The sequence below is a fragment of the Aptenodytes patagonicus genome, chromosome 2 (assembly GCF_965638725.1).
Source record: "Aptenodytes patagonicus chromosome 2, bAptPat1.pri.cur, whole genome shotgun sequence".
In the NCBI taxonomy this organism is placed as follows: domain Eukaryota; kingdom Metazoa; phylum Chordata; class Aves; order Sphenisciformes; family Spheniscidae; genus Aptenodytes; species Aptenodytes patagonicus.
Window position 1 is genome coordinate 81,513,435 of NC_134950.1, and position 23,441 is coordinate 81,536,875.

Here is a 23,441-nt window from a genome sequence, read left to right on the forward strand (position 1 = left end):
ATGCACATTTCAAGTTTATGCTTTTGTAGGAAATTTTAATACGATACTTTTAGTCCGATTACAGAAGAGCACTATGAAACTTACAATTTGTAAACACTGCTTGAGAAAGGTGTTGCAACATCTGATTAACTTCAGGTAGTCCTATGCCTGAAATGTCCATTTATGTACTCTGGAATGAAATTAAGAAAAATTAGTTATACTTTACTTAGAATATATGGAAAATAAGTAATTTATCCCAGACTGACTGTTTTGTCGTATATTCAAAATATTGTTAGTTTTGCTCTCTCACTTCAAAACAAAGGGGGATCTTTCAAAACTGTGCTAGTTACATGAAAATAAGATATGTCATATACTATAGAAAAACTGTGGGGAATCCCTGTGAAATACCAAATATTCCACAGAGGAAAGACACAGCCCTCAACACCTGGCAGTATTATGGCTTCTGCTTGGAAAAAACCCTGTTACTGAGCTGAATTTCACCACCCCCCCCCTTACGTGGAAAAATCGACAGTAAATGTTAATGTAGTTGATGTGATGGATGACTCATGCTTTCTTGTTTGTCAAGCAGAGTCTGTATGTGATATTTGAAAAATGAAATAGGGTCTGTTGCAAACCTCAGAGAAGCCAGCAGCCCCGGTCTCCTGTAACGAAGAAATCCCTTTTCCTATAGTCCAAAGGCATCAATTTCATTTCATGTTTAAGGTCTCTTCTGCACAGAGGATCAGAGCAGAGATTTTTTTTGCCTGTTCTGTTTCATTGGTCTGGGAGAATGATGGGCAGCAGCCCTGGCCGCTGATCAGGAGAGAGCAGGTCTTAGCTAAGAAAACAGTCCTTGAAAAGTAGGGATACTGTGCTTGCATACTGTGACATATGTACAGTTATTCCTTCTAATAATTGATTATTATTATTATATATTAATGGGAATAGTTTGAGGGTTTATTATGATTTAAAATAAGTGGTGTTTGAGGACATATGAAAGGGAAGAGAGAGAAAAGGATGCTCTTGAAGGAGAAAGGTTGAAGTCTTAGGGAGAGGACATGCATTTAAGAATTATCAATCTTCCTTCTCCTAAAGCTTTCACATGTAGTGAATACATCTGAGAATTGATCTTACTGACAAAATAATAGGAAGGTTCAATTTAAAAAATATAAGTTTTTCCACATACACTGACCACTTCATAATTGCAACATGAACCTTCATACGAGGAGCAGAATAACTGATGCCTCGGTAGAACACTAATGAGATAAAATGTAATGTCTTTTCTAAGGATAACCAGATTATTCAGGTTCAGAATTTGCTAGCTAAAATTCATTTAGACTGCTTTGTTTTTATCTTTTAAAAAACCATTAAGCGTACAGCTGCACGTTCCTGCAGACTGCTGTGATACAGGCTACTGCTTTACTGAGTGCTTCAAAAAGCAGTTTGCTGAAAGCAAATTTGTGTCAGTTATATTTATTAATTGAGATTGGTGAAAGATTATGGCTGTGGATAATAGTATTTATTGGTATATGAAGTTAAAGATTTCAGACTAATAACTCACGTTGCTATTGCTTTATTGTGCATCCTGGCTGATCTGCTTGTACTAACTTTCAGCAAGGAGAATACAGACAGGGCCAGAAATGGATGCAAAGAGGAAAAAAAAAGGGGGAGGGGGGAAAGCAACCGGAAAACACAAATTATCATGGTATCCTTGAACCAGGATTTGGGAAATAACAGTTGAATCCAGGGGTTTACTGCAATTTTCATTCTAAAGCTGTAGCCTCCTGCACCTCATTCAATATTCAATACATTTGCAAGACTTATGCAAAGGAAAGCAGTCCCTCAGCAAGAGTTGTGTCTCACTCCCTATGAAACACATAACTGGTGAGGGTAATCAGAGAGCACTTGCATCAGCTTTACAGCCCTGGACGGTGCTGGGAACCATATGGCAGTGAAACAACTTGCTTTTATGTCCTCGTGCAATTGCTCGTTTTGCTTCTCAACCGGGGAGTGCTGGGCACACTCCATCGGATACCAGCTTCTCACACTCTTATCTGACCCACTTCAGATTCATACAACCGTCCTTCAGAAATGATTTTCCATGTTACTGCATCATGTAATCCCACAGAGAGCTCCTGCTCTCTCTTGCCTTTCATTATCCTTAAGCAAGCAGTCGTTGATAGCATCTTTGGAAAATAAACTTTAGAAAATGTTGATACCTAAGTAATCCTTCTGGTTTGTAAACTCATAATGGTGAATGAGGTTGGTTGATTTTGAGATCGTTTGTGTCTCGTATCTACCGAAATCAGAATGCCAGTGTGTGTTAGATGCGTCTCTAGCACTCTATCTGATGGAGGTACCCACTAGAAGTAGGACAGAAGTCCCTAAATACTGTAATGCAAAAGCCTCTCACAAAAAAGAGCTAATGTTTGCTGTTTGTTATTGTTTGTTTTACTGTTTTACAGTTTATTTTTCTTTTAAAGAGAGTAAAAATTGAACTTTTTTTTTTTAAGCATCTGGTAAGCACTTTTAGAACACAAAAATCTCCTGTGAAAATATACTGTGAAAATATGCTTCAGATACTAAGTGAAACAGTTTTTTCCGTTAGAGATGGTAACCACTTTAAGTTATTCTTACGGCTTTTTGAAAATACCACTCTCTTAAAAAATGCCAATTTTTTCACTGAACAATAGGATCCCCTTCTTATTTTCAAAAATTTTAGGTCTCCAAACTGTTATATACTTAGTTTTCTGCTATCACTAGTAATTGACATTTTTCTGAATGATTGGGTGGTGTTTTAAATCTGCAGAGTTTTTGGAGTTGTAAAGACTTATATCCTGAACCTCAGGTGAAAAATGAAATTATTAAAGAACTAAAATAATGCTCAAGTCCTTACCAAGTGGACACTGACAATTTTTTTTAAAGCTAAGAATGATTACATTGTAGTAAAACTTGGATTAATCTGAACAATCCCACCAGGAGAGTACATACTTTTTAGTGACCTATTACAGGTCATATGTTGTGGTTTAACCCGGCAGGCAGCTAAACACCACACAGCCGTTCGCTCACTCCCCCCACCCCCAGTGGGATGGGGGAGAGAATCGGGGGGAAAAAAAGAAGTAAAATCGTGGGTTGAGATAAAGACAGTTTAATAGGATGGAAAAGGAAGGGAAAATAATAATAATAATAATGATGAAAGAATATACAAAACAAGTGATGCACAATGCAATTGCTCACCACCCGCCGACCGATGCCCAGCCAGTCCCCGAGCAGCGGTCACCCTGCCCCCGGCTAACTCCCCCCCCAGTTTATATACTGAGCATGACGTCACATGGTATGGAATGTCCCTTGGGCCAGTTTGGGTCAGCTGTCCTGGCTGTGCCCCCTCCCAGCTTCTTGTGCACCTCCAGCCTTCTCAGTCGGTAGAGCATGGGGAGCTGAAAAGTCCTTGACTAGTGTAAGCACTACCTAGCAACCACTAAAACATCAGTGTGTTACCAACATTGTTCTCATCCTAAATCCAAAACCCAGCACTGTACCAGCTACTAGGAAGAAAATTAACTCTATCCCAGCCGAAACCAGGACAGTATCCACCCCTTATTCTATACCATCTACGTCATGCCCAGGTCTCACACTTTCCAATACATTTCCATTAATCACCACCCCTTATCCTGGTTTTTTTTGCTATATATACACACAGATATCATTCCCTTAGTCTATGGGCCATTCCTATAGAATCTTCGTTGAGTTCAATTAGTCCATGACTTTGGGCTCCATCTGTCATAACAGTCCTTCAGGGCAGGAGAGATGGTGTGTGGTGTTGGATTTTTTGTATGCTGAAGCCAGTTTTGGTCCCATCACCGCTGCACTTGTCTGGTTCTATCATCGCTGCACTTTGCTTGGTTTCATCAAAGTTCATTCTTCATTAATCTAGGTGATTCTTACTGTGATACCGTTGATATGGCATATAGCCACCACAGAAGAGTGGCTATATGTACTACATAGCAATTAACATCATACAATTTAATTCATTGGCTATTCTCACCCAAAATCCAATCCCCTTGAGGTACACATGGGACTCCCCCATCCTCCTGCATCACCCACCAAGAGCACCCAGGTCCTTGAGCAAAAGCAATCCCATGGATGGGCTTGCCTTTGCCCGAAGCAGGAATAACCCAGGCTGCCTTCCCCAGCATATTGTTTATATGCACTACAGGGACTTTATCCCCTTCTGCAGTACGTAAAATTTTGACCGGGCAGGGCCAGCTCGATCGGCAGATCCCCGAGTGTTGACTAACCAGGTGGCTTTTGCTAAATGTGTATCCCAATGTTTAAACGTCCCACCACCCATTGCTCTCAGCGTAGTCTTTAACAGTCCATTGTATCATCGGATTTTCCCAGAGGCTGGTGCATGATGGGGGATGTGATACACCCACTCAGTGCCGTGCTCTTTGGCCCAGGTGTCTATGAGGTTGTGTCAGAAATGAGTCCCGTTGTCTGACTCAATTCTTTCTGGGGTGCCATGTTGCCATAGGACTTGCTTTTCAAGGCCCAGGATAGTGTTCCGGGCAGTGGCATGGGGCACGGGATATGTTTCCAGTCATCCGGTGGTTGCCACCACCATGGTAAGCACATGGTGCTTGCCTTGGCGGGTTTGTGGGAGTGTGATAGAATCAATCTGCCAGGCCTCCCCATACTGATATTTCAACTAACGTCCTCCATACCAGAGGGGCTTTAACCACTTGGCTTGCTTGATTGCAGCGCATGTTTCACATTCCTGGATAACCTGTGCAATAGTGTCGATGGTCAAGTCCACCCCTTGATCACGAGCCCATCTGTATGTTGCATCTCTTCCTTGGTGACCTGAGGTGTCATGGGCCCACCGAGCTATAAATAATTCACCCTTACATTGCCAGTCCAGATCCACCTGAGCCACTTCAATCTTAGCAGCCTGATCACCCACCTGCTGGTTGTTTTGATGTTCTTCAGTGGCCCGGCTCTTGGGTACGTGAGCATCTACGTGATGGACTTTTACAATCAGATTCTCTACCCAGGCAGCAATATCTTATAGAATCATAGAATCATAGAATGATTAAGGTTGGAAAAGACCTCTAAGATCATCGAGTCCAACTGTCAACCCAACACCACCATGCCCACTAAACCATCTCCTTAAGTGCCTCATCTACACGTCTTTTAAATACTTCCAGGGATGGGGACTCAACCACTTCCCTCGGCACCCTCTTCCAATGTTTAACCACTCTTTCAGTAAAGAAATTTTTCCTCACGTCCAGTCTAAACCTCCCCTGGCGCAACTTGAGGCCATTTCCTCTCATCCTATCGCTAGTTACTTGGGAGAAGAGACCGACACCCACCTCGCTACAACCTCCTTTCAGGTAGCTGTAGAGAGCGATGAGGTCTCCCCTCAGCCTCCTTTTCTCCAGGCTAAACAACCCCAGTTCCCTCAGCCGCTCCTCAGAAGACTTGTTCTCCAGACCCCTCACCAGCCTCGTTGCCCTTCTCTGGACACGCTCCAGCACCTCGACATCCTTCTTGTAGTGAGGGCCCCAAAACTGAACACAGTATTCGAGGTGCGGCCTCACCAGTGCCGAGTACAGGGGCACAATCACTTCCCTGCTCCTGCTGGCCACACTATTTCTGATACAGGCCAGGATGCCATTGGCCTTCTTGGCCGCCTGGGCACACTGCCGGCTCATGTTCAGCCGGCTGTCGACCAGCACCCCCAGGTCCTTTTCCGACAGGCAGCTTTCCAGCCACTCTTCCCCAAGCCTGTAGTGCTGCATGGGGTTGTTGTGGCCGAAGTGCAGGACCCGGCACTTGGCCTTGTTGAATCTCATACAGTTGGCCTGGGCCCATCGATCCAGCCTGTCCAGGTCCCTCTGCAGAGCCTTCCTACCCTCGAGCAGATCAACACTCCCGCCCAACTTGGTGTCATCTGCAAACTGACTGAGGGTGCACTCGATCCCCTCATCCAGATCATTGATAAAGATATTGAACAAGACCGGCCCCAAAACTGAGCCCTGGGGAACACCGCTCGTGACCGGCCGCCAACTGGATTGAACTCCATTCACCACAACTCTCTGGGTCCGGCCGTCCAGCCAGTTTTTGACCCAGCGCAGAGTCCACCTGTCTAAGCCGTGAGCCGCCAGCTTCTCTAGGAGAATGCTATGGGAGACGGTGTCAAAGGCCTTACTGAAGTCCAGGTAGACCACATCCACAGCCTTTCCCTCATCCACTAGGCGGGTCACCTGGTCATAGAAGGAGATCAGGTTGGTCAAGCAGGACCTGCCTCTCATGAACCTGTGCTGGCTGGGCCTGATGCCCTGGTTGTCCTGCACATGCCTTGTGAGCACCCTCAAGATGAACCGCTCCATAATCTTCCCCGGCACTGAGGTCAGGCTGACAGGCCTGTAGTTCCCCAGATCCTCCTTCCGGCCCTTCTTGTAGATGGGCATCACCTTGGCAAGCCTCCAGTCGTCCAGGACCTCCCCAGTTAGCCAGGACTGCTGATAAATGATGGAGAGTGGCTTGGCAAGCTCCTCCGCCAGCTCCCTCAGCACTCTCGGGTGGATCCCATCCGGCCCCATAGACTTGTGAGCGTCCAGGTGGCGTAGCAGGTCGTTGACTGCTTCCTCTTGGATTATGGGGGGTTCATCCTGCTCGCCGTCCCCGTCTTCCAGCTCAGGGGGCTGAGTACCCTGAGGATAACTGGTCTGCCTGTTAAAGACTGAGGCAAAGAAGGCATTGAGTACCTCAGCCTTTTCCTCATCCTCGGTGACAATGTTCCCCCCTGCATCCAATAAAGGATGGAGATTCTCCTTGGCTCTCTTCTTGTCATTAATATATTTGTAAAAACATTTTTTGTTGTCTCTAATGACAGCGGCCAGATTGCGTTCCAGCTGGGCTTTTGCCTTTCTCATTTCCTCTCTGCACGACCTAACGAGATCCCTGTACTCTTCTTGAGTCGCCTGCCCCTTCTTCCACAAGCGGTAAACTCTCCTTTTTTTCCTGAGTCCCAGCAAGAGCTTCCCGTTCAGCCAGGCCGGTAATCCATACATTCAAACCCATCTTGCCACAATGCGGCAGCCCAGATGGGTTTGTTTCTGTGCTGCCAGTTGCTCTGTTTCCATGGCTGCAACCACCCCCACAGGGCATTTGCCACCATCCATGAGTCAGTATAGAGATAGAGCACTGGCCACTTTGCTCGGTCAGCAGTATCTAAAGCCAGAGGCTTTCACCTCTGCAGACTGACTCGATTCACCTTCTCCTTCAGCAGTTTCTACAACCTGTCGCATGGGACTCCACACAGCAGCTTTCCACCTCCGATGCTTTCCTACAATATGCCAGGACCCATCAGTGAACAGGGCACATTGCTTCTCATTTTCTGATAGTTTATTATACAGTGGGGCCTCTTCAGCATGCGTCACCTCCTCCTCTGGTGATATTCTGAAATCTTTGCCTTCTGGCCAGTCCACGATCACTTCCAGGATTCCTGGGCGACTGGGGTTTCCTATTCAAGCCCGTTGTGTGATCAGTGTGACCCACTTACTCCACGTAGCATCAGTTGCATGATGTGTACAGGGGATCCTCCCTTTGAACATCCAGCCCAGCACCGGCGGTCGGGGTGCCAGGAGGAGCTGTGCTTCAGTGCTGATCACTTCCAAAGTGGTTCAAACCCCTTCATAGGCTGCCAATATCTCTTTTTCAGTTGGACTATAGCGGGCCTCGGATCTTCTGTATCCCCGACTCCAAAACCCTAGGGGTCGACCTCAAGTCTCCCCTGGTGCTTTCTGCCAGAGGCTCCAGGTAGGGCCATTCTCCCCGGCTGCGGTGTAGAGCACATTTTTTACATCTTGCCCTGCCCAGACTGGCCCAAGGGCCACTGCATGAACTATCTCCTCTTTAATTTGCTCAAAGGCTTGTCGTTGCTCAGGGGCCCATTTGAAATCGTTCTTCTTCCGGGTCACTTGATAGAGAGGGTTTACAATCAGACTGTAATTTGGAATGTGCATTCTCCAAAAACCCACGACGCCTAAGAAAGCTTGTGTTTCCTTTTTGCTAGTTGGTGGAGACATGGCTGTTATTTTGTTGATCACATCCATTGGGATTTGACAACGTCCATCTTGCCATTTTGTTCCTAAAAATTGGATCTCCTGTGCAGGTCCCTTGACCTTACTTTGTTTTATGGCAAAACTGGCCTTCAGAAGGATTTGGACTATTTTCTTCCCTCTTTCAAAAACTTCTCCTGCTGTGTTACCCCACACAATGATGTCATCAATGTATTGCAGGTGTTCCGGAGCTTCACCCTGTTCCAGTGCAGTCTGGATCAGTCCATGGCAAATGGTGGGGCTGTGTTTCCACCCCTGGGGCAGTCGGTTCCAGGTGTACTGGACGCCCCTCCAAGTGAAAGCAAACTGTGGCTACACTCTGCTGCCAAAGGGATTGAGAAGAACACATTAGCGGTATCAGCTGTGGCATACCACTTGGCTGCCTTTGACTCCAGTTCTTACTGAAGTTCTAGCATGTCCAGCATGGCAGCACTCAGCGGTGGTGTGACTTCGTTCAGGCCACAATAGTCTATTGTTAGTCTCCACTCTCCATTAGACTTCCGCACTGGCCATATGGGACTGTTAAAGGGTGAGCGAGTCTTGCTGATCACTCCTTGGCTCTCCAGTCGACGAATCAGCTCATGGATGGGAATCAGGGAGTCTCAGCTGGTGCGATATTGCTGCCAGTGCATTATTGTGGTAGCGATCAGCACCTGTTGTTCTTCGACCTTCAGCAACCCCACAACAGAAGGGTCCTCCAAGAGACCAGGCAAGGTGGACAGCTGTTTAATTTCCTTCATCTCCAAGGCAGCTATACCAAAAGCCCACCGGTACCCTTTTGGGTCCTTGAAATACCCTCTCCTGAGGTAGTCTACGCCAAGGATGCAGGGAGCATTTGGGCCAGTCACAATGGGGTGCTTCTGCCACCCATTCCCAGTTAGGCTCACTTCAGCCTCCAACACAGTTAGCTGTTGGGATCCCCCTGTCACCCCAGAAATACAGATGGGTTCTGTCCCTTTATAGCTTGATGGCATTAGGGTACACTGTGCACCGGTGTCCACTAGAGCCTTATACTCCTGTGGGTCTGATGTGCCAGGCCATCGAATCCACACAGTCCAGGAAACCTGGTTGTCCCTTTCCTCCACCTGGCTGGAGGCAGGGCCCCTCTACTCCTGGTCATAGTATTCATTACCCACTTCTTGTAAATGCGAATCAAATGTCCCTTTTGCGGTTTAACCCGGCAGGCAGCTAAACACCACACAGCTGTTCGCTCACTCCCTGCACCCCCAGTGGGATGGGGGAGACAATCGGGGGGGGAGAAGTAAAATTCATGGGTTGAGACAAAGACAGTTTAATAGGACAGAAAAGGAAGGGAAAATAATAATAGTAATAATAATAATGATGATGAAAGAATATACAAAACTAGTGATGCACAATGCAATTGCTCACCACCCGCTGACTGATGCCCAGCCAGTCCCCGAGCAGCGGTCACCCCCCCACGTGGTCAACTCCCCCCCAGTTTATGTACTGAGCATGACGTCACATGGTATGGAATGTCCCTTTGGCCAGTTTAGGTCAGCTGTCCTGGCTGTGCCCCCTCCCAGCTTCTTGTGCACCTCCAGCCTTCTCAGTCGGTAGAGCATGGGGAGCTGAAAAGTCCTTGACTAGTGTAAGCACTGCTTAGCAACAACTAAAACATCGGTGTGTTACCAACATTATTCTCATCCTAAATCCAAAACCCAGCACTGTACCAGCTACTAGGAAGAAAATTAACTCTATCCCAGCCGAAACCAGGACATATGTGTGTGTATGTGTGTATATATATATCTTTAAACGGAATCCACTGTACAATTTCAATAGAATGGTTTGAAGTTTTACAGGTGCTTCACAAGGAAATGGAGATGCTCTTTTTAAAGCAGTGGTGGGTGATGTTTCATACTGAGGACAAGAGTGAATTGAGAATAAAAGAAATCAGAGTAATAATTTCATCGAAAGATGTAATTGAGAAGTACCCTACGTAGCCTGTGAGCATTCCAAAGAGTTGGCATTGCCTCTGTTTCTTAATGAAGCTGTTTGCCACCTAAGCCAAAAGGACTATCAAGAATAACAATGAAACAGGACACTGAAATATTAATTAACTAGTTATAGTGACAATAAATCAGGAGCTGCAGCTTTTGTCTTTTGGTGAGTGGCTCTGTCTCAGTAGTGTCCATGAGGAAAAGAAATAAAGAGAGTGTTCAGGCAAGAGTTGCTTAGAAAAATGATGGAGGACTTAGGGCGAGCCATTCAGTTTTCATAACTGGGTTCTCCTTCTTGCTATTCATTTGTGGGTATGAACTTGCAGCATGTCTGTGTGAGCATGTTTTAGGCAGGCAGGGTTACCAGAGAGGTTGAGATGTGTGTCTCTGCCCTTATCTTTTCAATAGTCAGATACTGATGCTGAGCTCAAGAAAACTGAGTCATGCTCAAGAAAACTGAGTCACGCTGAGTCCCTCAATGAAGAGGGACCGCAGGGGGCACTGATTTATCTGCACCTGCCCTCCTCTACGCCCGTCAGCCCTGTGCAGATGAACACCGGGCTGCCCGAGTAATCCTGAAGACCAGAGATAACAGTTTTAATCGTAGTGGTCAAGTGAGCAGCCAGGATTAAGTACTGTAGTTCCATTTAATTAATGACAAGTGTATTTTGATGTATTTTAGGGAAGCTGTCAGTTTGCCACTGTGGAGTGAAATGCTAGCTGGGTACCAAGCTGAATTATAAGGTTTACCTCCTGGCTTGGCTTCCTCCTGGAAGTTTTACAGCTTCCAGCTGTCATAAAGCACATTAAACAGGAACTCTAAAAGCAATTTTACTTTATTTACGATTACAAAAAAGGTCTGGTTATAATGGGAAACCTGAAGTATTTAAAGACAGCAACAGGCAGCATGAACATGACTCCTGCCTACCACTTCCCCTTCAGAGAACAAGTAGTTGTTTCACAGAGAATTAATATTCAGATCAGGTTCAGTTCATCCTACCTGCTGGGTTCATTTTATAGTATAATAAAATCTGATTTATTCTCATTTGGATCTAGATTATATAGTCATATAAGCATAAGCCATTTATAAACAGTTACTTTCCAAGTAGCATAATATAATACCTACTCCCTTAGGTATTTCTGAGGAACACCAAATGTTACTTGCCAAAGGGCAGAGGTAAAAAGTGTTGTTTTGGATCTGAACATCGTGCCTGGAGCTAATCACTAGTTATGCTGATACCTTTTCAGTTCTTCATTTAAAAAAAAAAAAAAGCAGACTAGTATGCTTCCTCAGTGAACTTTTCTAAGCCTGGTAAACCTAACTCTCTCTTTATATTTTACTTACAGAATGGTCTTATTGTTGCCTGTTACCAAGGTTATGTGGATATTGTAATAGCCTTAGCACAATGCCCTCACCTTGATGTGAACTGGCAGGACAATGAAGGGAACACGGCTCTAATTACAGCTGCACAGGCAGGTAAGGCTCTTTGTTTCACCTCTTACATACAGGGTCCTAGGAGGAATGTGTGTTGTGGCTATTGTTTTTAGGATTTTGTCAAAGCCCTAAAAGAAATTAGTCTGCATAAAATAATCCTGGCCAAGCCCACTCCCAAATAAGTTTGTCATGATTTTCTTTGAACTAATTAATCTACAGTAATATTTATCCAATGGATTAAGACAGAAAAAGCTATACGTTTCTAGTAGATGCCATTAACTGTTTTAACTTAAAAATAAAGAAGATCTTGCCCCAAGTGTGCAGTACTATACTACTTTGTTCCTTTAAGCTCATTTTCCTATGTTTGCTCTGGCAAGCAACCAGTCAACATTGTGGTCATATAATGTGCTGTATCAGTGCTCGTAACATCTCTTTTCTCATGCTTGTTGCACCTACCTCAGTGGGTCTGTAGTAATTGCTGACTGTAAGAAAATGTGTCATCGTTAAGAAACATCTTAGCTGCTAAGACATTCTTCACCCACTCCATAGTTAAAAGCAAAAAACCCCTATTTATATAGTCTCAGCAGGATTCAGTGTTTGCCAATGCTGCTTTTATAACAGACTGATTATATTGACATCGACCATGTTAATCCTGATGCAGACTGGAGTGAGAGCAGAGTTTATCCCCAGGTTTTCTTTTGTCTCACCCAGCATGGTAATATTCAGTGAACAAGTGTAACAGATCACATAAATGTAAGAGATGCTCCCAAAAGAGTTACTACTTTCAAGTGTACGGTTAAACAGCAATCGGTCGATCATTTCTGTTAAAACTGTAACACTGTCCTTTAACCTTTATGGGAAGCTGTAGTTTTCTCTTACAAGTGTTAACAAAATGCTGAAGCATGTGCATCAGGAAAAATTTGACTAAGGGGGCCACCCCTTTGTGGTCTAAAAGCTGTTCCAAGGGCTGCCTGGCTCTGCATCCATGGTTTCCTTTGCATCCTCAAGTGTGCTCCTCAAAGGCAATCACTTTATGAGGAAATGCCTACTTGGTCTTTATCATGTCTTCTTACTGATGAAGAATATGGGAAGTTTGTGGGAGTTCATGGGACGTAGTATTCCCTCCCAGACCCTGTCTGTTCTTCTCTGGCTGGATGGAGGAAACAAGTTTCCATCAGGCAGCATCAATGGACATCCTGTGTTCACTTCAGTCGTGTCTGAAGATTGGAACAGTTAGATTTTTATTTTAATTGAGTAATATTGCCACTAGACATTTCCAGGTAATACCAAACTTTGCTTTGTGTTGTACCAAAAAGTGAACTCTGCTAAAGAAGCCACTCTGAGATAGGTCTTGAATAGTGGAAGAAAGAATTGGGACCAGAGTTGTCACTTTCAAAGTCACGAGTATAGCAGCTTTCCAAAGAAAGTGGAGAAGTCTCCAAAATTCTAACCTACTTTATTTATCTGCCCTAATACAAATTTGGACTACAAAAGGTTTAACTTTAACACTGACTCCTTCCCGACCTTTATAACTCATGATAATGAGCTCAGAATTAATCCAGAGGGCTGACATTGACTTGACACTCTCTGCCAGTACTTGCTATTGATCCCCAAAGCAACTGGAAACAACTGTAGTCAGCAGAAGCTTATACAAACTCATAACAACTTGGATGTTTTCCCCTGCCTATGATAATCCTGAGCTACAGTGTTGACACCAGTTATTTAATTCTTTATCACAAGATACTGCTGTAGTGTTAATAGAGATTACCGTGAGGTTAACACTGCAACCAGAGGAGCCACAGTGCAATAGATGCTGCTTAATTATCGCTGAATGTTAAGTAGTAAGACTGAGCAGTATTATAAAGAACTGAAAGCAAAGCTTATGTGAGCTTTCCTTTAGTGGAGGATTTATTTGTTTTTTTTTTACCCTTAGGCCATGGAAATAATAATATTTTTTGCAAAATAAATTATTCTGAGAGATCGCTGTTATGTATATCAAAAGTATTGTTTACCTAATAGCAAATCCACATGATTTCAATTGATTGTAAGGTGATATCAGAAGGTTTCAGAAAGCCCTGCCATTTCTGTTATGACCCACTGACCAGGCGAGCCATCATGTATGGCCAGACCCTGAAGAGGAGCTGGATGGGAAAGAGGCTGCAGTCCTGAGGGATCATTCCACGTGTTTCAGAAGCTGCATCTGTAACGCTCGGTACAGGTACTAAGGAAGATGATAGGGAGGCCTCTTTACTTTTGCTAGAGGAGTTTAAAATCCACACTTGCTTATGCCATTTCATGACTGCCCAGATATGATGCTCAAATCTGAGCGTCAGCTTGATTTAAATAGAATTATTTTAAAGACCAGCTAGAGTCTCAGAACAGAAGTGAATTCAGTTCCTCATATCCATTTGCTTTTGATAATTTAAGATCCTCATCTTAAAGTATCTAAAGCTGAAGTTTTTCTGCATGGGCTGACCTGAGAAAGATAGGCTGGAGGGGTCAGTGAAAACCAGTACTTTATTAATAAGCTTATTGATATAGAAAATAACTGCAAAGTGCTCCGCTTAGTGTGTAAATTTCAGGTTTGAAAATTGGTCTGTTCACTTGCTCTCTCAATATTTCTTACAGATGTGGGATCCCTTCTCAAAGAGATCTTGCCTTTCAAAACTGTAAATTTGTTGCAGCCTGCAGCAGGTGGTGCCCAGAAATGGGTGGCGATGCTGTTAAAACAGAAGCAAAATCATTAAACATCAGTACAAGGACAATGCAGAAAAAATGGGAGATAGATTGATGCAAACAAGAGATTGAAATAACAAGTGGAAAGAAAGGAAGGAAGGAGAGGAGTTTCAAAAAAAGGGAAAAGGGAGGAAAATTACATTAAATTTTTTTTCTCAGTTCTGCTGCTGCTGAGGACATAGCTACGTCAGTGGCAGCATATGGTAATTGGCATACACTGGTGTTTAGAAAGGGTCATAGTTGCTCACAAAGTATAGATGTTTTATGTTACAGGGACCAGTTTGGGGCAAGGCTGTAGAACTGGGAACACAAAATGACAAGTTATCCCAGTTTCTGCTTATTAAGGGAGGCACGAGAACACAATCACCTAAAGCATCCAGAGGATAAATGGTTCTGGGTGTCTGGTTCCACCCATCCGTCAGAAAGCATTCACCACCCATAGACCAAACACAGGCTTTTTGCAGGTACAATTTGCAATTGTGATGTTATATGACAGAGCATCTTCCTTACAATGCAGCTTATCCTTCTGCCTGCATTACATAGATTATTAGGTAATACTGTCATCATTATATGCATTTCCTCTGTGGCAGCAATTAAGTGAATTAAGCTCCTGCAGACATCTGTGCTGATCTCTAAATATGGCTCACAAAGTGAAGAAGTGTATCCTTAGCATGCCAGTTCTGCTAGAAGATAGATCTGGCTTACAAACAGCAAGAGCCTGATACAAATTCAGTATGACCAAACTGGCTGAGGCCAGGTTAATTTATTTTAGCACTGCATACAGCTTTCATAGCAGACTTTAAATCACGGAAGACTCACCTGGTTTACGATTTAGAGACATGCTTTTAGTTTGCCCAGATGTAGGAGAACTGAAGCAAACTTTATGGCCTTAAATCAAAAACATATGACAGAGTTTGAACAAAAACTTGGCAGCTCTGAGTTTTGCTTTGAATTTGGTATCTGTTTGAACTTGAAATCTGATGCAAACCTCAGAGGACAGAAGCTCCTGCAGATTAAAACTGAAGTGGTTTGCAGGAATCCCTGAGACTCAAAACTTCTGAGAATCACAAACCTCTTCACTTTCTTTGTTATTTTATTGCTGTTTTTTTTCTGTCTCACTTGAGGCCATCTGTAGTCCCCTGAAGAGTTTTGGCTGAGCGAGGTCTTTCAGGATTGACTCTTAGGATCATCCCAGATTTGCAAAACGTCTCTTACATCAGCTATACTTTTGGCAAAGTAAAGAACATCTTTAGTAATGTAATAAATGCTGAAAAATCTTCCATCTTATTATTTCTCCTTGTTTCAGTCCTGTCTCTGGTTTCTGTGGTCAAAAAGCAGTATTTCAGCTGTTCCAAAGCCTTCATGAAGACACACACTGTATATCGGTGAAACAGAGCATGTCCTGCAAAACAATCTGGGGACGAAGATTCTCCCAGTAGTAACTGATACCCTGTTAGGATTTGATCTTATGCCACAAAGTCAGTGAAGCTGAAGCCTCTGTATTGAGTAAGCAGGACCAGGTCACTTGATCCTGCCCTGAACCCAGTTCACTTTCGCTTTGTTCAGTTTGCTGCGGTTTGCTGTACCTTTATACTTCATTTGCATCAGACTGTGCAAGGTTCAGGGAGCTCCTTATTTGGTTTCCTCTGGCGTTGCTAAGCTGATGTGCACTATCTCTACATCTGCTCAGGTTTCAGGAGAGTTTCCAGTTATGCAGCAAGATAGCAGAGTCCAGCAAATTCTAGGAAATGAAGAGTAACACCTAGAAAACATATTAAATTAATTGGTAAAGATTTTCTGAACTTGCTTTCCAAAGTGAATGCATGACTGTGTTGGTACAAAGCAACTGCTGATGAAATCTGCACCAGATGTGACACTATAGACTTTAAAAATTGTCCTGTATGACTTATAAACTGCTTCAGTAACATGTCTAGATGAATTTGAATGACACGCATCACAGAATATTCAGCTGGACTGCAGAGTGAGATGAGAGAATATTTTTACATCTCCTAGTAATTAAATTGTAATTGTTGCAGCTGTCTGACAGACTGCATTATTTTACAAAGCATCAAAGCATCATAAAATGAATGACAAGTGAAGGGAAAACTGTTTTGAATGAGTCATAATGGCACTAGATACTCGTCTTGTTCCGATAGTCTAATTACAAAGACTTGATGTTTTAATTGGTCTTCCAATCATTTAGCCAGAGATGTCTTCAACTACTCAGTACACCCTTGCTGACACCAGTTATCCTGGCACACAAGGCACATGAATGGCAACAACAGTTGCTTTCAGAAAGAGAGCTCAAGTCATTTATTTTACTAACAAAACTGAACATCAGCCCCATTTTCCTATTGCTGGAGAGCAGACAAGTGGCTTTACACTCTCAGATGGAAAAATAAAAATGTGGGATTCTACACAAAATATTTCTTTTTCTCGTATCAGGCCTGGCACGGCTTGTTACTATTATTGGCTGGAACTACCAAATGTAGTCACTTTTTAATGAAGCACCACTATAGTAAGGCTCAAATTTACCAGGGGAGTGAAAAACCTGAACCTTTGCAGTCATTTCCTCCAGGTGATGGGTCTTCCTTCCATAAGCTGTAGGAATTCCCTCTGCAGTGCTACTCACCGAGTCAAGAAACTAAGGCCCCTCACAACCTCAGAGTGACCATCTCTGGTTTTCAATTACTCCCTTACCTTAAATTGACTTTTCAGAGAGGAGGGCAACTTGAGAGAAGGTGGGAACCCAGGTTTCCAGGCTTCTAGCCCAACACTCTGGTCACAAGTCAGTGCTACTTAACCCTAAGGCTAATGACTGCAATGAGCAGAAGAGGATACGAAGAAAAGAGATCTTCTTAGCTATCTGCATTTTTCCAGTTATCAAACCTGCAGGAGTAATTTTTGGTTTAATCTTGAGACAGTGCCTTAATTCTGTGACATATTTTCTCTGCTTTTTCATTTCTTTAAAGGGCACATAACCATTACAAACTATTTGTTGAACTATTTTCCCGGGCTTGATATTGAGAAGACGAATGTGTTCGGATTCACAGCACTGATGAAATCTGCGATTCAGGGCCGAACTGAATGCGTGAAAGCCTTGATGTTGGCAGGTATGCAAAGTGCTTTGCTGCTTCTTCGTCATCATCTACCTGTAAATACTAGACAGTCACACGCAAACACCAAGAACAAAATTGGCTTTTGGGGTGTTTACTCTGAAAGGTATGGTACAGCCTCCCCTGGAAACGGGTGCAGCTTTTAAATAAGTCATAGACAAGGCAGTGAAGCCATGTGCTGCAGGCGCAGGAGCGCTCAGTTTGCATGTGGAAACTCATCCAGGATCTCTCCAAGAGCTCTCATGGTAAGACTCATTGTCTCCAGGATAGTTCGGGAAGTGTGATCACCAAGATTTGTAGACAAGGAGTTAATGAAGTTCATGACACAGCTGGGAAAGGCACGCAGGTCTCTTGCTGCCAGCTCTGTGGGTGTGACGGTGCAAGGGGGTGTGATGGTGGTGGGACCATAGCCAGACCTCCACCTCTCCCTCCAACCGTGGAAGGTCGTGGGGCAGGGAGTGGAGAGCTTTGGGGGCTCTGGCTCCTGTCAGGAGAGTTGGGTGTAGGATTCATATCCCACAGGGGACATTGGCGGGAAATTTGGCAATACAGGGAATAACCACTCTTTCTACCCCTCTACAGATGTGAGTTGGGTCTCCAGGTTTATGGGCAACAGGGCACCAGCAGCTCTGTATCTGCTGCAATGAGGGAGTCATGGCACAGGGAGTGAGCGGGTCCATCTCTGCCCACCTGCCTCTCTTCACATCTGAGAACAGGAAATACGTTTCTTGCTGTTGGCTCTTGGCTGCGGCTGAATTTCCAGCCGTATGCATTGCGAGGTGAAGGGGTCCTGGAGAGGAAACTCGGAGGGGCGAGAGGCATTGGGGCAGCAGCCTCTACAGGAGCAGTCCCAGCATAGCCACAATGTTGTGTGTTTTTATTATATTAAGTAATTGGTATATAAATTATTAGCTAATAATTAAATAACTAGGATATATTAGTATCTATTCTTGTATTACAGTTGCAGATATTTGACACAAATTAAATGTTATGGAAATGATAACAGATTGTATGTGAATATTGTTACTGTCTAGATCAAGAATCCTACAGGTCCATTTCATTGAGAGAGGTCTTGAATAAGTAGTTTATTTCAGTCAGTTTGCTGTCACAGAAGTCTAACCCCTTATAATCTGAATATTTTCTGAATATATCTGAATATATCTGAACAGTGATATTACTTTCATTCATTTTCATAATATCCAGTTTCTAGATGTTGATATGACACAGAAAATATTTGGATGATGTGGTAACCGGCATGTTATTTTCTGCAAGGTTCTGTAGCCTCTTATACTGGAATCAAGGCTTTGGAATCAGATCATTCATTTTGGAGTTAAATTTTTATGAAACAAAATTATAAAATGACTGTCAGAGCTAGAGTACTCCTAGACACAGATGCACTTTCTGGACTAACACATACTTCGTGCAGATGCTAGTTCACAATTTTCCAGTGCCTGTTATAAATTATCACTTAAAATGAAACTTCAATCCCAAGACCTTATGACTTGTCAAATTGACCTTACAGTACCATAGCTTTCTATTATTATCACTGGAGATCTGATGGAAGCTTGTTCTTTCTGTTTTGGTCACTAGAAGCTATTTCACAACCTTTCCATCTTTGTAGATAACTCAGTCCTTGTTATTCCAATTCTTGTACAAAAAGTATCGATATCAAAGTTCACTATGTGGTTGCTGCCTCTGGCATCTGAATAGCCACCTTCTCGTTTCATGATTCATAAGAAAACAGAACACTGGGGAGAACAAACCTTTAGCCAGCCAGAAAATGGCTTTGTTAGCCTCCATATTGAGTTTACCTACAGGAAGTTTTATCAGCCTGTTTGTGCATCAGAGATAGTGAGGATACCAAAGATCATCCATTGGCTACAGAGGCATAGAGTTAATATACTCTGGGTTTCCAAATTGCAGTTTATAAACGTGTTTTGGTAAGTATTTTGCAGGTCCTCACATTTTCAGCTCAAAATAGGGGCCACAAAGGAAGTGTGGTAAATTGCCTGCACCCATTTTAGTATTTGATTATTTTTTAGCACTGTACAGCCTGGTGAAATGGAGGGAGGGAGGGAGCTGCTCATTCAGAATGGATTTAAAAGTAGTTCAGGGCTTAAGGGATACTGAGTGGCTGCTGACAATAAAGTGCTAGTTTGCTGAAGAAGGTGAAAGAAATTGTTACTAAAAGATTTGGTGAAAAAATCAATTTCACAAATAAACCAGCAAAATTCTATGTTAAAACATAAGACTGCATGGAAATATAGGGGGAAAACACCCATAATCAGCTGTGGGTCTACTTACATAGTTACAAACCAGGTATGTGTCTTTAGAATACAGCCAGGAGGTTTTTTAAATCCAGTATCTGTTTAGTGGCTTGGGTAAGACCTCTATTGACTGGCACCTACTTATGGCAATGCAGGAGGTCAGTAAAGGAAAATAACTCACCTTCCTAGCCGCCTAAGCATGGATTTAACACAGTCAGATGGGGAAGAGGTAACGGCAACGTGTGACAGATGGTTGGAGCTGGTTTGTCGAAGTGACTGCTCTTTCCGAAATTTGAGTTCCTGGAGGGTGGCCAAGGTCAATCACTACAAGATTAAGGCGCTCTGAGACACTTGGCCATAATGTTTGCTCTTTCAAAGTGAGTCTTTGGAACATGTGAATTTGCTATTCATGAGCGCACAGCGAGTAAGGGGGGAACCAGTCGCTCATCGGCAGTTTGTCACAGGCTGCTGCGCTGCCAGGACTGCGCTGGTGCTGGCATTCAGCAAGCAAGCTAGCCCGAGTGGGAGCACAGGAATGCCAGTTGTAATTCACGTGTCAAGGCCTGCTGTAATCTCCAGTGTAAACTCAGTGCTGCTTTAGTAAAGTCATTGGAGTGGCTGTGGATCTGGAGACTGGGCTTTAAATACTGCATATAAAACAGGTCGGTGACAGATGCCTGAGCTCTTTCACTCCCTGTCTTTAAACTCAGGATGTCAGTTTTGCATCTCAAGGGACATTAAACCTTCATAATCAAATAGGATATTGATATCCCAAAGGGTATGTGCATTCAAACTAGGTGTGCTGAAAATGATCTTCAGGGCAACTTCTGTGGGAAAATCAAGGCAAGCGGCAAATGCAGTTTTTCTAAAAGAAAACTTGTAGGCTATACGTATACTGAAATAACAATTAGTTCAATAAGACTGCTATCACATTTAAAAAGGGACATGACTATTCATGTCTCTTCCAGATGAGGCATTCTGCTGAATGACAGGTTTGTTCAGAAATGTCTCCTGATTTGTACAGAAAATCAATACCGCTATAGTAAATCACGCCTTAGAAGAGATCTTGTGATACAAGGTACAATGTCAGCATCGATTTCGGTTGAAAGATCAGGATTTCAATACTCTGGAGTATTGTTTTCTGAGATAAAGTTTCCAAAACACCTGGGGACGCATGTGTCAGGGAGCAGCAGGAGTGGGCTGCTCCGCAAAGGGAGGTTAGCCAAGGGTGACAGCAAGGCATACAGAGGCACTAGCCTCATCAGCAAAGGTGCTTCATGAACAAATGGAGCAGGGCTGGTGACAATAACCACGATCAGCCAGTACTGCAGTGATTGCCAGGCAAGTCCATGGTGGCAAGGCAAGTCCATAGAGACAAGGTAGGTCTGAGGTCAAAACAAGAAATTAAGTCTGTGGGTCAGGGTCTGTATCAGCAAGGCACGTGGCCAGGCACAGGCATACCTGCAACATAGCTCAGGCAAGGACCAGAGCTGAGCATCTGAGCTTCAATGCAGCCCCCAAGCAAAGGTGGGGAGCGCCCAGTGAGCCATTTCTCACACAGTTCTTTTTGCACAAGTCTGATCCAAGGTCCCACAGCTGCACCATATCAGAGCTGGCATGTCTTTTTCTTGAAGATAATGGTAAGCAGCTGTCTATACCTCTCGCTTGTTTACAAGCAGAGCATACTGTTCATTAAAATTTATATTTGGAGACAGTTCCTTTAACAGCGCTTCCTTTAGTAAATCCTTGCCTGTTACGTGTACAATGAAGAAACAGCTTCCATGTAATCTGCCATGTTCCCAGTCAGCTCTTGTGGGAAGGACCGAAGACACAGGCAAGTGTTAAGAAGGGGACAGAACAAGAGTCTAGCCTGAGATGGGAGAGATTCAGAGGTAGGAAATTTGGGTAGGATGGTTCAAAAACAATCTAGGGGAGCAGGAGGACCCGTCTTTGTATGTCTTTGTTCCTCCCCTCATTGAGCTTCTGCAGTCATGAACTTCGTCAAACCCTGCTGCCTTAGAGATCTCACAATCCTTTCTTCAGTCCACAGCTAATGAACTCTTGGATTTGATTAAATCTTCCTCTTTGTCCTCTCTCTGCCTTCCAGTCTGGGCCCCATGCTTGACTCCCTGCGGTGTCCCTGTGCTTTCTCTCTGAGTGATCGTTTCTGCAAAATTCACTTAAACTACACTTAAACTGAGATCAGCTCTTTTGCTTAGGGTGTCTCCACCCACATTCACTCTTGGTCTGTGTCTCTAGCATCCTCTTTTTAGGGATTTTTTTCAGAGACTTAGGAATCAATTGGTACTTTAATAGAGTTAAAACTGAGCTTTTGATCACTTTCCCCATGCTCTCCTTTTTCCTCTGTTTTTCTGTAATGACAAAACGTCCTTTGTGAGGAAGGTTATACTGGAGCCATTGCAAACTGGTTCCTGGTTGCCATTCCTTATATCTAGTCCCCCTCATGCTAGTTTGAAATACTGTCACCAAGATAATCCACCCTGGAAAAAAAAAAATTATCATGGTGTTTCTCTGGCCTTTTCCTCAGGTCTCGGCCTCTGGACATCTCCCTCTTCCAAAGCAATGGGACAGAATGTCTTTTCTTTTGTGGCAAGATCTGTGTAGGTCAGTTTTGTGTTGGCTGTTTGAAAATGGTGCTTCAGCTGATAGAGAAGCCCTTCAAAAAGTCAAACGTTGTAGCCCATTCATATCCCAGCTTGAAATTCTACCAAGAAACCCAGAAATTATCTACAGGGCCAGTGATACATGTAAACCACAACTGAATGTTAAAGAGCTCAGTTATGCTGAAAGCAGCTGGGCAAGTGCCCATGCCTGTCCCAGGGAACGTGCTGCAGATCTGCTGAACAAAGTCGACATTCTAGAGCATGCAAAGCTCTCTCTGAGATCAGTCAAAGTTTAAAGGCAGAATATAAAACAGAGGATTTGCAGCTCAAGAACGTGACTGCCTGAAACCAGAGAGTATTCACTCACACTCGTTCTCCTATCGATGTCATTCATTCACCCACAAACCCATGTATTCTAAAACACCAAGATGTGTGTGCCCAGGTGGTATGTCCAGGATCACTTGGGTGCAATGCAGAGAGCATGATGCTGCTGTCAAGTCTTCATCATGTCTGAGGTTCTTTCTGATTGGTAATAGCAAGCTAGTTTTTGGACAGATCTTCTGTGCCCTTTAGCAGTCACAAGCTGTAACATGTTAGTCCTTTGCGACAGTCTTCCTGACTTCAGCTTCCAAAAACACTTGTTGCTGCTCATTGTTCTGCACCAATTCTTCCAAAGGTGCTGTCTGTATTGAGCTTCCTCTGTCCTTTACAGAGCTCTTCTGTGCGAGCAGAACTAGGCGCATGACATCCTCATTGACAAATGCCCACGCTCCACCCTAATCCAGGGCTGAGAGGACTTCCCTGCAATTTTCTGGTTGCCAGAGGATGTGGCAGCATTGGATATAGTACTACAGAAGGTGTAAAGGATACAGTAGAGCAGACTGGGATGCTTGCTCCTCCTGTTACTCTTGTATCCTCTCTTCAGGCAGCCAGGTGCCCTGGAGAAGAAGTAACCCCACTTGCAAGCATAAGAGTGTAGAACAAGGGCAGAAGCCCATGTGAGGGCGCTTACAGGAACATGGAGAGATCAAAAGGAAGGCAGAGCTGAAAAAGGACGCAGAAAAATATGAGAAGAAAGAATGGTGATGGGGACAGATATCAGAATTGGATGGATAAAGGTCATAATTTGGGAATGGGGGGAGGACAGGCCGAAAGATAATATCCACTTGAAATCATTTCCTTCCAGGACCTAAAACTGTC

General features: G+C 43.8%; 1 protein-coding gene across 1 annotated transcript in view; it reads left to right on the top strand.

Moving 5' to 3' along the window:
• The window catches only part of ANKRD33B (ankyrin repeat domain 33B), a 54,815-nt gene that overhangs the window by 28,670 nt on the left and 2,704 nt on the right, over positions 1-23,441 (top strand). Inside the window, exons 2-3 of the mRNA XM_076332251.1 lie at positions 11,411-11,540; positions 17,207-17,347. Of these exons, the coding sequence (XP_076188366.1) occupies positions 11,411-11,540; positions 17,207-17,347 (271 nt within the window). The remainder of the gene's footprint in view (positions 1-11,410; positions 11,541-17,206; positions 17,348-23,441) is intronic.